General features: G+C 41.2%; 1 protein-coding gene across 1 annotated transcript in view; it reads right to left on the bottom strand.

The window, feature by feature from the left end:
- Nucleotides 1–16,473, bottom strand: part of fgfr3 (fibroblast growth factor receptor 3) — a 78,725-nt gene that overhangs the window by 45,529 nt on the left and 16,723 nt on the right. Inside the window, exons 3-4 of the mRNA XM_059352664.1 lie at nucleotides 5,448–5,711; nucleotides 1,829–1,879 (exon numbers count right to left, since the gene is read on the bottom strand). Coding sequence (XP_059208647.1) covers nucleotides 1,829–1,879; nucleotides 5,448–5,711 — 315 coding nt within the window. The remainder of the gene's footprint in view (nucleotides 1–1,828; nucleotides 1,880–5,447; nucleotides 5,712–16,473) is intronic.

The raw sequence follows: 16,473 nt of genomic DNA, 5'->3' as shown, positions 1-16,473 counted from the left end.
TGGGATTCAGTTCAAGATATGATGGTCTGTTTTTGGCTGTTTTTCAACTCCTGCATTCCAAGGTCAACCCTCATATAATCGAATCCTTCTTCTTTGAACTACTGTTAACTGTCAGAGTGTGCAAACAGTTGTGAACCTCTGTGAGAAGTTAAGTATTTGTAATGGTAAAAACATAACTGAAATCCGTCTATTTCTCTCTTTCTGCAGAGTGTGTGTCAGACTCTATTGTCTCACTCACTTCACCTCTATTCCGTCATCTCTACCGCTCTCGCCGTATTTCCATCATTCCATTTCTTATTTTTTTCGTTTGTCTGTGACTGTCTGCGTCTCACCTTCCGCTGTCTCCCTCCGTGCGCTACAACAAAGGCAGCACAGTGTTGCGTCTGGCTGGTCGAGAGCCCGCCGAGGGGTGGAGACGATTTCTGTCTCTCTAGAGTCATGCTAGCTGACAGAACAGAGCGTGTAAAGCGCACGCAGCCAGCAGAAGCCGTCCCTCATCGTTCTTTGTTCACCTGCACCTGAACTCAGCACGTCTCCGAATGCCAAAACAGCTCACATCACAACCGAGCGCTGAGAGGGGTGTTACCTGCCGGAGAACCGCCGCCTTTTCATCTGTGCGATAGTGCCGTTTAGTTTAGTGCTCTGGGGAGAAGCTTTAATGTGAGCACATCGAGACAGTGAGCGGTTATGAGAGCCATATAATTCCAATTACAGATATAAAACTCAGACCACTCTCATAAAAATCTAATCAGTAGCATAAATCCGATGATAGTCAGGTAATTGCCCATAAAGACTCCTTTCAAAGCAATCCTTGTGGCTCCTACAGACCAAATCTTTCTTCATAGTGACAAGTAAAATGCAGATTGACTGTTTACAACATAAACAATGTGAAGAGAACTTCTGTTGCACAAAAAGTCTACAGCAAAAACTTTGCTCGCACTTTAAACCTGTTAAAGTTTGCAAGAATCAAGTAACTGGAAGATGATGATAGAAAATCAATACGTGGCGGTCTAGTTTATATTATCAATGTATGGAAAACACTGTAACTAGATTGATGTACATTTTATTTCCCACTTTCTTATGCAGTAGACATTTAAAGTCTGACTGACATGTAATGGGCATTGTTTTAGGAAATATGCCTCAGTCTAGAGAGGTATAAGATTCAACTTTTTTCCCTTGGTTTAGCGTTGAAAAAATGAAAACAAAAATGACAATACATTTTAACAGAATTTTGAGGAAAAAAATGGTAAAAAAAATGTTGCTGCATGATGCCCATTAAAACATCTAAACATCTTCCTTCTCCTCTCTCTGACCCTTCACAGCAGTTAATAGCTGCCACTCTCAGGTTCATTCAGCAGTCTGTGTGGCAGGTGCTGCTCATTAAGCTTAACGACCTAGTTCACGCTCCTCAATGGGACTCAGGTTGGAGATTTGAGGTGAGAGCTCAAGGACACACTAATGCTTAGTGTTTAAAGGTTTAAAATACTATTGACTGGGGACAAAAAACTGGAGGTTGTCACAATAATTAGTCAACAATTGAGCTGAAAACAACACAATTAAAAAAATAATTGTTAAGGATGACAATGACCTACAACCATGTTTTGAAGCAGTAAAACAGTATTTTGCAAGTAAATAGCCATCATTGTTTCAACTTTGAGGCAAAGTTCTTTTGCTATTCCGGTTACCGGATTTGTAATATAATTGGCAAATTTCACACAATTACATGGTAGTGTATTAGCACATTATGCTGTCAGTTTAGTCAGCAGTGCTTAAGTCAAAAAACGTGATTAAAAAAAAATAGTAATTAAGAATTCACCATTTCCATTACCTGCATCTTCTTGATCTTCGTAATCTTCATCATCACCAGACGACAGAGAATCTAAAAAAAATAAGACAGAGTGGAATTAATATTTTATGTTTTAAAAAATGGGGAACAAATGTCTTTTTCCATCTATTCTCAGTCATCTGGACAAAACTTCTCCATTCTTTTGACTAGTTGAACTACGTTAGCCATCAGATAACACAAAAGGTACATCTGGAAAGCTTATAGCCCAGAAATGATTCCGTGCAAGACAAGAAGGAAATAAAGAGGTAAAACAAACAAAGCAGGAATTTTGTGCACGTTAATTGCCCAGTGGAGATTAAATGGTGTGTGTTCACACATAAACACACACATATGCACAAAATGCATATTAAAATTGATTCTGCTCATTGAGAAACTCTTGAATGAGTCTACAGTTCTCTGCAGCGTGGCGGCTCGCTCAGAAATCACAATCAAAACATTTCCCCAGACGTTAGAAATGAGAGTCATTAGTCCTCGTGTGAGTGTGTGTTCACATGTGTGTAGACACAGACAAAAACAATTCTTGCAACACACACATACGCTAACTCTCGCTAACAGTTAGCGTGTCAGATGGCGTCTAATTACTCTCCAGTCGCAGATACGACTGTTTAGATTCGCTATATCACACATTTTCATGGCTGCGTTGTAATTATTTTCAATCTGACCTCAAAGTTTTCTGGTTCAGCTTCACAGGTCTGGTTAATGAGAGCCAGATGTTAGCTTGACAACCCCGGTGAGCTAAAACTGCTCCTGAAACTCCTGACGAGCAGGTTTATGTTTCTGTCATTCTATCAGCAGAGAGAAGTCTTAGACTCACATTACAGTTTGGATAAGTTCCATCACTGTTAAAATAAAGATAACAAAAGAGTGAAAGTAGTGAAATCAGAGAACAGCAGGTGAGTTTCAGACAACACCCAAGCTAGCCTCTCTGTGAGGCTGCATTTTAGCTAAATGCTAACGTCAGCATGCTAATAAATTTAGATAAAATGTTTACCATGTTAACTATCTTTGCTTAGCATATTGGCCTGCTAGCAATAGCTAATTAGACACTATTAACACTTTGAACATACCCCACAATATTAGATTAATCAAACTTTTTTGTACATCAAAATTGATAAATGAATTCAAAATATCCATTACAACCATCAACTGCACTAAAGTGGAGCTACAACTGCACTTTTACAATGGAAAGTAATGAGAAATAGTATTTACTGATATGTGTTTGAATGCTTACAGAATATTTCTAGAAAGTGGACCTGTGCTAATATGATATTTTATATTATATTTATCCTTGATAAATAACAGAAATTTAAGAAACTATTTTGAGAAATTGCCAACTATTTCTTGGCCTTTGGCTGCCATCAGTGACAACCACTTTTTAACTATGAAAAGAAACCCCAATATACATTTTAATAATTGTTGCATCAAAACATAAGGAAATGGCAACCATATTATCAGTTTTGATTAGCTAAAGCAGATACCTGGCTGCTTTTAAAACGTTTTTAAAAAGTGAATTTATAAGAATAAAAAGTCTGACGGATTCAATTCAATTCAATTTAATCACTGCCAATAACAACACAGTTTAATCTGAATTTGAAAGTTACAATTTTAGCAAAAATATGTGCCAATTCTTAGCCAGCCCTCTAGATATCTATGTTGCTTCCACAAACCTCTAAACACAAGTTGCTAATTTTCATACATTTCATTTTGCAGATAACATCTTTCATCCCCTCACATTAGAGCCTCTTGCTTCCAACATGTGTACCGTGTGTGTTAGTGTGTGTGTGTGTGTGTGTGTTTGTGTACAAAATGAGCTGGCCGTTCTCTTCGCTGTCTGGACGCCATCCAGGTGTTAAATCTGATACCGCTACTAAATATCTGACACCTTACTCAAATATTTGAGGAAAAACACAATAGTCCATGTGTGCTTTAGATGGAGCTGAGGCTCTGTGTTTAAAGTAGAGGGAAGAGAACAGGATATTGCCGCCACAAACTGTATAAAGTCTGACTTCACAAGTAATTTAAACATGTACTGAGTGTTAGAATGATATAAAATGCCTGACAATGGGCTGCGATGAATTTGCTTTCTGTGTGGTTTTTCTCCTCAAAAAGCCGAGCTGGAAGCTAATGCAGTCGTCTCACTTCATCTCAATGGGAGATTTATATTGCACTTGTTTGAAGGAAAAGAAAAATGTGATTTTTAAAGCTGAACATGACTAGCAAAGATGAATGTTTTCTTCCTTTTAAGTCTGTGATGTGGGGACTGTGTTTGCATGTGTTGTCCTGCAGTCTGAAGATGATCTGTGGGTCCAGGAGGAGAAGCTGTCCACCACTGATCAGTCCCGGAAAAGGCCATTTTCTCCCAGGCTTGCAGCCAAACACATGCGTGTGTGTGTGTGTGTGTGTGTGTGGAGGTGGGGGGTGAGTTGAGAGGGAGCGAACCCTCTCATTTCTTGCCACCCCATCTGTTTTCAATGATGAAATGTTTCGAGCTAATTGCTTTCTAATTAGTTGTCAATAACGGGCTCAGCTGGTGTCCATGAGTTTTACGGGAAGAAAAGCCGCCAGACTTTTAAGCTACTGCTCGCTCCCTCCCTGACCCCCCACACCCACACACACCCCTCACCTCCTCTTCTCCCGCATTCCTATTAGAGCTCTGTTTGCATCACACACTTGTTTAAGACGTTACTCATCCCCTCATACGATAATGAATTTCACCTTTGACTGCATCAGGAGGGGGAATCTGTGTGAGACTTGGCCGGGTGTTAGCTGGTGAAAGTCTGCGCCGGAGTCATGCTGTAAATGTGTGTGTGCGTGTGTGTGCAGCTTGGCAGGCGGCTAACTGGGAGTTGAAACTGAGCAGGAGGAGAAAATAATAGAACTTTCCTCCCTGAGCAGAAGTTTTTCACTGTTTTTTCTTTGAAGCGTTATGAAAAGCTGTCATGTCGAGACATCACTGCTGTAACTGTTCCACTGTGTTTATTGATAGGAAATACTTTGAATCTCAGTTGTCTGTCAGACGGGCAGAAAAACTGAGGCAGGTAGGTTTTCTGAGAGCGCAACAGGGTGCAGCCAAAGTGCCTGTTTCCATTGGAACTCTGCTAGGGACTCAAGTGTCTTAAAAAATGAGTATGTCCTCGGTGTTATGTCTTATTTCAAGGGAAATGTCACTGAAAACGGGATTACATCTTTTCAATCTTTATCTACATTGCAATAATTATTTATGACCTACAAGTTGAGCTGCACAAATATTAAAAAGCATAATGCAATATCAGTCAAAATAATTGCTTGAATTATATATTTTTCTAAATCGTGCAGCCCTACCTGTAAGTACAATGAAAAGTTTTATGCACAAAGTATTACGCTTATTTCTGATCCATGCTAAACTAAACACAACACTGCTGCACAAAATTCATCATCACAGGTTATATAATATTGTGGATTATTACTGTTCAGCAAAGGAGTGACTGTTTCCCTCATTAACTTAGACAGACTTCTAGATGTCAGAAAAAGGTGAACTGAACAGAAGTGCTTGAGCACAATATAAGCAAAGCATCAGTCTATTCTTGCGATGGAGAAGGACTAAAGAGTTAAAATCCCTCACCTGTCACGCGGAGGGTGTAGTTGCTGAGCAGCGTGTTGCTGTGTGCGAGCCGGCACGAGTAGACGCCCGAGTCCTCGTAAGATATATTGATGATGCGCAACATCCTCTGGCCCAGCCGCGTCCGGTTGCTCGGCACCAGCCCGGCGCCGTCTTTGAACCAGACGACGGGCTCTGAGTGGTCTTCCAGGTCACACGACATTTCCACAGTGTCCCCTATGCCCTGAACATAGTCCTCCAGAAAGGCTGTCTCACTGGACACAGAGTCTGCACACAAAAAGACAAAAAGGGGCTTATGAGAAAGGTATTATGTTTTTCAACATATTTTGATACACATCCAACAAAATCATTACGTAGGCTTAAATTTACACATGACTATGAATTCTAGTTTTCATTTATAAAGTAAAAATGCCAAATATTCTCTTGTGCTTCTTGTGATTCAAATGTGATGGTTTAGTTTATTTTTTTATCTGTTAGGTCGGTTAAATACTCCCTTAATTTATTTAACTGTAAATTAATTTGATGCAGTTTGGACTTTTGGTTGGAAATTTGAGCAGGTATTAATTGAAAAAAAGAAATTAAACAACAGGCTTATCAATAATGAAACTGCTACTATTAGACCGCTCAAATCAGGAGACTATTTAGGGAAAACAAGGCAGATCAGGTGACTTTTGCTTGCCTCTCCACAGGTAAAGTATACAGTAGAATTTTAATAATTAAGGGTTTAAGATTTTGTATAAACACCTTCTACCTTTATCCAGTGTGATTAAGAGACAAATTATTCTAAGTATAAGAAAAGCCCCACCCCTGCCTGAAACAAAGAAGCAGTGATGCAGAATTAACCGCGACCTGGCAAGCTATCAACTAATCTGCCTCTGGAAGTCAGAAAAGTGCAACTTTTTATTCCAGCATGAAGTCGGGGGACAGATCTGGGTTGTGTGGAAATGACCCACCCCCTCCCTGCACCAACCTTCCCTGTCAAACACCAGCTCATTTACTCCAGGAGCTCCATGTGCCAGCTTGGTTAGAGCCAGGGAAAAATCAACATGTTTACTGGCTCCACTAAGGATGCCGGCCTCCGCTGAGGATGGAGGAGACATGGAGGGCACGTCTGGATAAATAAACACTGGGTCCCCTTGTGTCCCCTCGTGTCCTTCCATCAGAGGTGTCTTCTCATCCAGACCTCAATTACACATCATCGCAGTCGGGGAGAGACACACTCATGCGCACTCTGGTCACTCTGGCAACCATTCAAGCGAATGTACACAAACACGAGGACACTTATGGGCACACAAATGGATGCATACTTCCTCATATGCAAGCATGCAGCACAAACACCCGCTGTGAAGGTCTTTGAATGAGCTGCTTGGGCAACAGAGTACACAACACACACACCCACATGGCCATGGGAAAGACTGAATGAGGTGTGTTAAGAGCATGATTTATGATGGCAAATACACCCACTGTTGACCCGATGAAAGACCGGCGGCCTTATAGAGGCTCGCTGACAAGCAGCGAATGTGAACGCGGCCCTCTCACGCACGGCCTCGAAACTGACATCAGGATATTGAAGTTGAGAGGCAAGGTTGGAGTCAGGAGTGGCCCAGACAAGACAGTCTTCACGGGGAATACATAATAGGTGCTCTAAATTATAGATGGGCTCTTTCAGTGCGAGACAGGCTGCTGGTGCGGACAAATGCAGCCTCACAGACGGACAGACAGACGTGCTGTTTATGTGCGAGACCCAGCAGGTAACGCTGCCAGAGCTCCTTTGAAAGTTGGCACATCGTCAGTCTAACTACAGTCAGGATTTTCTTCAGCAGGCCTTAAATAAAGTGAACTGAATAGATGAGTTGTGAATTGTTTTCTCTCCCTTATTACATCCATTAAAAATCCTGGAGATGTAAAGTCAATAATGTGCTTAGCATGGCTGTGCAGTTCTCTGCATGGCCTCTGGCTTTGACAACAGTATTTACAACGCTTCTTTTTAAGGCAGAAAGGCCCATTCAGCAGAAGAAAAACACAGAGGCGACGGCGCACAGAGCATAAATTCAAGCCCAGCATGAATGGCTCGATACCTTGGTGTATTACTTATGACCTCTGTGAAAGAAAAGGAGAAAATAGGTCTTAGAATATCTTCAGGTCTTAAACATGGAGAATTGGGCTTTATGGGGTAGATATAATAATCTCCAGAGACTCATAGCTCACTTCGGCTTTATGGAGCCCGAGCAGTTGAGCACAGCCTCCTCTGGCAGCACTGAGGCTTGACTGGAACTGTTTTTTTTGTATTAGGTACATGTTTCCCGCTTAAAGGACCGGTTCACTCAAATTACAAAAACATATTTTCTCACTTACACCTAATGATATCTAACCATGCAGATAGCTTCATTTTTTTATGCATATTGAGGCCTCTTTATGTGGATTAAAAATATGGATTAGACATTTAAGCTTATTAAATTAATAGAAAGGCAAGGCAATGCATTTTTATGATCCTGTAGCAAAAAGAATACTTTTGCTTTGATCCTGGGAAAAAAGATAGGAGGAATGTTTGTGCACTGCTTGGATGTTTACACTGCCAGAGGCGAAACAAATGCAATTTACCCAAAGAACAAAACAAAACAAAGATATATCCGGCATACATTAAAAAAGCCCATTTCTCAGGTGTCACACAAAATAGCAAAGCCCTTTTTTTTGGTCACCATCAATGACAAAATATCTGTTTCTGCTTCAGATCCTGCACTTTGAAATGCAGATTTAAATGTGGAAAAAAGCTGCTTTGAATAAAAGTGGGATTTGGTTTGAAAGGCTTCACTTTGTGTCACTGCACAACCTTTCAGGACAGATCTAGCCGCCGCTGAGCTCCAGCAGAGACTGTAGCTGCCTTGCTGTACCTTTCAAGTGAATGTCCTGTAATGTATGGTCACAGGTTTGATCACATTGACAAGAGACAGCTCTTTGAAATGTGGTCATGTAAGTGTGTCAGAGAGAAATATGCACAGAGAGAAATTCCCAATTAGTAAGTGAGCACTTTAAATTCCTAAAGAGAGAATTCCAGCTGCTGTGTGCCCAGCTGTGCAGGACTGTGTTGCTGCACTGAGCAGGTGTGGAAGTCAATGAATGTGAAACAGGCCGTTCAGTCACCTTCCTCTGCATGCAAGTAAAGGATAAAAAAGCAGAGTGTAGGTGGAAATCAAACTGGGCCAGTTTGTCTCTTGTGGTTGTGTGAATCTGACAGGGAGGCTTAATGAACCAGAGTCCTGGAAAGACGAGAATGACGTCCATATTTCGACCACAGGAAGTCTTCCAGAAACCATTTAAGGAACTCAGGGGTTTTTTACCTGCAGTAAATTAAAAAGAGCACATGCATTCTGTGGTGTTGTTGTCACATGCATAATGATTTGAAAAGCTTTTCAATGTGTTATCCATCTAATTTGACACATTGTTTCATAGCTTGAGATTTGGTAGAAATAAAAGTCTGCTATAGAAAGAGGGTTTAGTTCTTGGGACCATTTGCTCAAAAATGCTCTTTATTCAATTTAGGGTTTTAGCTGCACATGGGTTTTAAAAGCTGCTTATTAAAAGGGTGGTACCAAGTTGCCAACAACAAATGTTGATCGTCTTTATATGAATGTAGAATTTGTAATTAGACTTTAAACAATGACTGGCACATTGAAGAGAAACTCTTGGCCTTGATATTTATTATTCAAATATCTGGTGGCTTCACTGGAACCCAAGAGGCCAAATCGTCATCAGATGAGTTGCAAGATTGACCCTTTTTATGCCAAAAAATGTACCATTATTTAATGAAAACTCTCTTGAAAAACATGTGGGTATGACAGAAAGAAGTCTTTTGGTAGATTCAGGCTAAAATAAATGACCAATCATGATTGACATCAGCATCCATACAACACACTGTCCATCAGTGGCCTAATGATGTACAGTAAACATAAAAGCTATAAAGTATGAATAAGAGGAGGGTGTGTCTGCTCTGTTGTCACAAAGAGACATTCCTGCACTTTGTGATTAAAAACATTAATTCAAAGGCTTTGTCTTTTTCAAATCTTTTGTGTTTATGTTCTTTGTTCTCTTTGAAACCGGTTTGATATCAAAGCACTTCATGAATAAATCAGACCTGAAGTGATTCTGACAAAGCAGATAAATAAAAGCTCTGCTGCAGCATCCTGGTGCTGTCCAGCCTCGTATCGACATCTAGACGTTCCCGCTGTTTCTTCGTCCGGTGCGGCATGTGTGAGCTATCGGCTGCCTGGTGTGTGTGTGTGTGTGTGTGTGTGTGTGTGTGTGTGCGTGTGTGTGTGTGTGTTTGAAGGGGGTGGGAGCACTCTCACCGGAACCTGGGGCCAGCTGGAAGCAATGTGTGATATGTTCTTGTCGAGTGTGTGTGTAAATGTGATATGTACATGAGTGTGTATGTATCTGTGATTGTGAACGAGGAAAAGTGTGTTTGTGTGTGTGTGTGTGTGTGTGTGTGTGTGTGTGACGGTCACTCCATAAATCAAGAGGCCCCTGCCCTCCCGGCCCTTCTTACCCTCTCGGCTCAATATCATAACAAATAGCCCTTCAGAATAATATAAAGTCTCTCTTTGAGATGCTGCGACTTGCTGTACGTTAACGCGCCACATACAGACTCCATCTTTTCTGTCCATCTGAAGAGGTTTATTTATCCTCGACAAACTTCTCCAGGGGCCGGCGGGCAGGCCGCAGCCCTAGGGATGAAAAGAGCTCTTTATGTGGGAAGCCTTTCCACGCCTGCCTCTCTAACACACACACACACACACACACACACTGAGGGACTGAGCGAGGGATCCTGGAGGAAAGAGTGTAGACCAGACAGAGAAGCTGTCGCCATGTCTGCTGTCATATCAGGTCACAGGAGGGATGACGTTTAGCTCAGTAAACACACATAAATCCAGTTTATCCAGCAAACTTATATCTGAGAGGGCTGATAAAAAGAGCTTTAGTGCTTTACAACACAGGCTGGTTGATAGGAGTATCCATGACTCAAAGAATACATTTCCAGACGTTTTTCTCTCCCTATAGGAGCAGGGATTTGGTGCTTTGTGGTTTAGTCCGTTGGATTATTAAGCAGTAATTCTCTAAAAGTTGTTAACAGACTTTAAAAGTAAACTGATAAAAAGATGGACTTTCTGAGCAAATTCAAGACCTTAAAAAAAGGATTTCTCAACATTTTTATTGTTTTCTAATGATCTTTTGCACTTATTTGAATGAAATATGTTCAAATCAAGATTCAATAATTTTATTTTTTCCTTTCCTTCAAAAGCAAATCCTTAACTGCAGATGTTGCCAGTGTGTCACCCTGTTTTCATCTTTCGTCTCTTCACTCTGATGTTACTGTCTGAGTGTCTGACACCGGGTTTTAAATGTACAGCAGGTAAAAATGGAAAACTCCACATTAAAGTTAAAATGAGACATGTGGATCCAGACTTGATCCTTAAAATGTTAAAAGGATTGTTTTGTGTCAGTGTGTGCAGATGATGCTACCTGATGCGTATCCCTCTTTAAAATTCAGAGTGAAGAAAGTATTTTCTGAACATCACATCTGTCAGTAAATAACTAAATCGTGGCAGTTTGTGATGAATTCATTTTCTGCTCTGGAGGAGATAAATACAGAGTTTCATCTCCGCTGTGCTGAAACACTAAACCTGTGGGTCTTCAATACCACATATCCTCAAGAGAAAAAAAACCTTTTGCCAATTTAGTATGCTTTAAACTTCCTACTGACTCTCTGGCCTGATTTATGGGGCTCTTTCAGAATAACGTCTTCTTGTTCGGCCAGGCTGCTTTGCATAAAGAAACATCCCTGCAGGTTCAAACAGGCCGGCAAAAAGGATCATAAACAGTAAAAAGATTACAAGAGTCTCTTTCTTTAGGGGGGCTTAACAGGTACTTTTATAGAGTCTGGTTGAAAAGCTGCAACACATACCTTTTTAAAGCATATCTGCGTTTAAACCACTTTTGAAAGTGATGGATTCCAGATGGGCCAGGGAGACATTCATCTTTATCAAGCTGCCTTTTTTCCTCCTCCTCACTACACTGCACTAATAATACAACAGCCCATGTTTCCAACATCTGCAAAGCGGGCTGCTCCCAAACTAGTGGCAAACATTTCAGCGACAAATGGCTTTTTTTATTGCAGGTAATTAGTTTCTTGCTTCTGCTGCTGAAAAAAGAATGGACTCTCCTTTTCTCACAGAACAGGGAGAGCAAATAGTTTCCACATTTCTGTGATCACTAACAACCAATTGGCGTGCATGTGTGTGACGCTGGGATGTGTACAGTGTGTCTGTACACATGTGGGGACATCTAAGAGCAGTGTTTACACAAGTACAGCTTAGAATTTCAGACTTGTTTTCTGCAGTGTCTCGGGCTGGGGATGGCCCAATGGATGATGCTGTTGCCAGCTGCAGATAGCTGACCACTACGGCCAACATCATGATTTAAAAGTCCCCAGTCTCAGTCCTTAGTCCTGACAATTGTGCAACTATCATGCATCAAGTTGCAGTTTGGATCTATTTGTGCAGTATTACTGTCATATAACTGGTCGAGCGGCTGCAAAAGGGCATCACTGATAGAGAAAAAGTAGCCTCTGGAAACACTGGATGAGTAAGATTGGACTGTGAATGGGCTCAAAATTGCAAAGAAAAGTAAAAATAGTAGTACAACCCTAATTCCAAAAAAGTTGGGACACTGTAAAACACAAATAAAAAGAGTTTGCATCAAATTGGGTGTACATATTTACCTAAGTTACCCAAATGTATTATTAGATATCTTGTCTTTGGACAATGTTTAATGTTTAATCGATTTAATCGATTTGCAAATCCTTGCATTCTGATTTAATTACATTTTTCACAGACTCCCAACTGTTTTTTACTTGATGTTGTAATAGTAGTTAATATCAAACATACAGGTGTATCTCAATAAATTAGAATATCATAGAAAAGTTTATTTATGTTAGTACTTCAATTCAAAAAGTCGAAATAACACATTATATAGATCCATTACACACAGAATGAAAAATTTCATGTCTTAATTTATTTAATTTCCTCTAATTATAATGATTATGGCTTACATTTAATTAAAACCTAAAATTCAGTGTCTCAAAAAATTGTAATATTACAAAAGGACCACTTTTGAAAAAAGTATGTTTAATATGTAAATGTTGGCTTCTGAAAAGTATGTCCATCTATATGACTCAATACTTGGTTGGGGCTATTTGACTTGAACTACTGGAAATGGACTTTTTCATGATATTCTAATGTATTGAGATGCACCTGTATATAAATATGAAAAGCATAAAAGAAAGCATATAAACGACACATTGTGCTGTACTGATTGTTAGTTTCCACTCGCAGATCTCTGCAGTCAGCTTACAAAGTACAATCTGACTATTACCAAGAGGAATGATGGCCAGTGCTAAAAAAAAATTAAGCCCCACAATGTGATAAAAAAAAAAAAGAGTTCATTTCTAAAGAAATTTCCTGAAAAGCTCTGGCCACACAGACAGACAGCCTGCTTCAGACCGTGATGTCCTCCACAGCAGCCCGTCTGCTCGTTGCGTCCCGCCAACAGATTCTTTTACTTCTGCTTCCTATGCTGAAAAACTGGAGTGGCTGCCAACCGTTTGGCACACTCAACACCCCCTCAGACAAGCCAGCATCACATGACCTTCAAACAGGATCTGTGGAGCCTCCCCTCCTCTCCTCCCAACCATCAGCCCCCCTCCTCCATAAAGAGCACATTTCTCTTCCTCCATTTCACAGCTATGCCTATTGTAAATCCTGCTCGTCCTGGAAAAAGCTCCCTCTTCTTTTTTACCCCCTCTGTTTTTTTTTCTTTTCTGCAATGTGCAGAGAAAACCCCTAATCTCTGTTTAATATGGTTTGGCCGGATGTAAATACCTTCGGACAATGCCCTTAATCTGGGCCAGCCTGACAACCTCACACCGTTGCAGAGAAGCCTGCCAGGAGAAGATGGAGAGAAAAGAGGGATGGCTCGGCGGAGATCAAGGAGGAGAGGAGAAAAGAGGAGAGGAGGGGGGGATTCCCCAGCTTGTTGCCTCTATTCTTCACCAAGTTGAGCCGCGCTTTATCAAAAGAGCCCCTAAAATCAAGTTAAAGATAGACGTTGCCTCTAAACATCCCGCCCCGGCCTGTGCCAGCCTCCCCCCTCCGCCCCCCCGGTGCCTGGCCCTCCGCTCGGCTGCGCTAACGAGCATCGGAAGCTACTGTACATCCAGAGCATCTTGGCAGCGCCCAATCGTCTTTGCTCCTTTCATACCCTCATCATCACCCCCACCTGCCCTCCATCCCTCCAGCCGCAGAATAGGACCTGGGTTTGGTCCATGGTAATTGTCATTCCAAAGACGAACTGGCCTAGTTTCAATTCAACAGACAAGTGTAAGAAGCTTGGCCCACAAAAGCCAGGATGTCTGCGAAGTGTGTGTGGGGCTACTATACAACATAATCACTTCCCTTAACAACACCAAGGAACCAATCCGATTACAAGGCGGCTTTTTGGATCTCAGAAAATGGACGTCAAAGCTTCTTTTTTAAGGCGGCAACACATCTTTATACCTAATTTTCCCTTAACAAAGACATCCGGGCGGATATTTTAGGAGTCAGCTGTGCAGTTTATTGATTTAAGGTCACTCGAGGAAAAGCCACATGATTTCACACAGACTTTGGAGGGAAAACTGATGCTAGGTCAGCACTGCTGTATCCTGAGAGGCTTGCTGAATCAGGGAAGTGATCAGAAAGAGACAAAAAGCAGAAACTGGGGCACGAGCACAGAAATAAAAGTTGGTGCTGCGTGTGAGCTACAGAACCTAAGAACAAAGAATCCTTGAAAACTGTACTTACACTTAAATACCTGAAAAACCAAGGTACCATCATAACCATCCTACTGTCAATATGTAGCTTTCCCTACAATATTCAAATACAACCAGAAATATTAAATCAAATCAAAAATAAATCAAATCAAAAATAATTTATTTATCCCAGAGGGGAAATTCAGTTAGTCTGTAAGCTCTGTTAGAATTAGAAAGGAATAGTTGATATAAATAATGTGAAACAAAATATGTAGGTCCCAATAAAAACAGTGTTTTTTTCCCCCATATTCTCTGTTCAGACCTGCAATAACAGGTGATCCAATCACACCTCGGAGGACATCTGTTCACACCTGGCATTAAAATCTATCTCTTCACAAAAAAACGATTGGCTAACACAGCGGACGTAAGGATTTGTAAGGGGAAAAGTAGATTCCAAATCAATTATCCAATTCTGTGATCCCGTCCGTGTTTTCCGCATCATGGCAATCCAAACTCTAAATGATTTGAATTGATTACAAAGAATGAGACTGCTTCTAAAAGTTCAAAGTCCGAATGCATCCTATCTACAATCCCAAAGACAAGAAACAGCTGATGGAAACCATCTCTGAACACACTGACGCAGCATGAGGAGGCGCCTGATTGAAACGTTAAACTCTGACCTCTGGTGACCCCGACCCCTGCCCTGACCTCTGGCAAGTGTCTCCCCCACACACCCCACACACACTCACACAACTTTTGATACTCCCCAGCTGGGATGACCTGCCCCCACAAATGTCTCCTGTGATGGCTGGGATGATGATAGTGTGTGTTTGAGAGGTGACAAAGCCATCAGTGTCATGGAGTGTGGTCAATGTAAAGGCACACTTGTTTTTGGGCTTGAATACACACACACCTACACACACACATATATATACGAAGCAGGACTAAAGGCTGGATTGTTCTGCGATGAAGTGTCGTCGTGGCAGTGCTGCAAACCTACACAGCAGCACTGTGCTTTCACTCTATAAGAAAACTCTGCAGTAATCCTGTTTACACTCTCTCACACTTACTTTGTGCTTCACAGAAGTTCACAATGGTGACGAAGAGAAGCTTTGAACTGAAAGTTAAAACCTCATCTGGACTTGAATTAATCTGTCAAGCATTACTAAGTAGGAGCTTTTCTTCAACCTCATACTTGTTGTCTTCACTTTGAATAAACACCAGCATCAGCAACAGAAATATGCAGAAAACATGCATCAGGACGTATGAAGTCCAGTCCTGGAAGTGTCTATGTGTCCGATGTGCAGCCTGAAGTCATATCCTTTGTATTTGTCAAGAAATGTTGGGGGATTTTAGAGAAAGTTTACACATGAAATCTATTTTGAATGGCTAATTTCAACAAGGGACTCTTTTTAAAGTCAGTTTTAATTAATTTTCAATTTTTTAAAAAGAATTTTACGATTTAGACCTCCATGTAGGGGAAAAGAAAATTCAGAACAAAGACATTTTTACAGAACATTTTTGGATTTCGACTCATGACCCAAGTATCAGTAGAAGGCTCTCATTAATCACGCTGTGGAAATTTCAGAATAACATCAAATAAAAATAAAAAATCTAGCACAATTTTACACTAACAGATCTGATGAGGGCCTGAAGGAGGAGACGGGGGTGTGTGTGTGTCCTTGGGTTGGGATCAGCAGGACATAAAAGCGTTTACTGCTCTGTTTATGATGCTGTTTATTAGTGCGGCGGGACTGCGAGGGTCCGTCTCTACGTGAAACCCGCTGTGGGTCTCAGCTGCCATGTGCTTCTGATCACCAGGAGCACAAACACTTCCTGTTCGGCTTCCTGTCCCGTACCTGCCTGCTACTGAACCAACGAGCTCTTTTTCTGATCGTCTGCTTCCTTTTTCACTCTTAGTAAGAAATAATTTTATTGTCATGAACTATCGAGGAAAAACCAGGAAGCTAACAATGACATGTTATTGGCATATTGACTCCCCCGGCCTCCGTTTAAACGTGGTGAAACTCTTCAACGCAGGACTGGTGGGTTAAGTGTGTTTGCTTATGAGAGCAGGAAAGCCTCTAATCCCATCATCCCTCCCTCCTGCTTCGCTCCAGGACCTGCCTTCACTTACAGCACAAACAGGCCACAGAGAGGAGCCTCTGTTTGGTAGAAAGAACA

Source organism: Centropristis striata, chromosome 16 (assembly GCF_030273125.1).
Source record: "Centropristis striata isolate RG_2023a ecotype Rhode Island chromosome 16, C.striata_1.0, whole genome shotgun sequence".
Taxonomy (NCBI): Eukaryota; Metazoa; Chordata; class Actinopteri; order Perciformes; family Serranidae; genus Centropristis; species Centropristis striata.
Note: the sequence above shows the minus strand (reverse complement) of the source record. Positions and strands in the feature narration are given on the sequence as shown.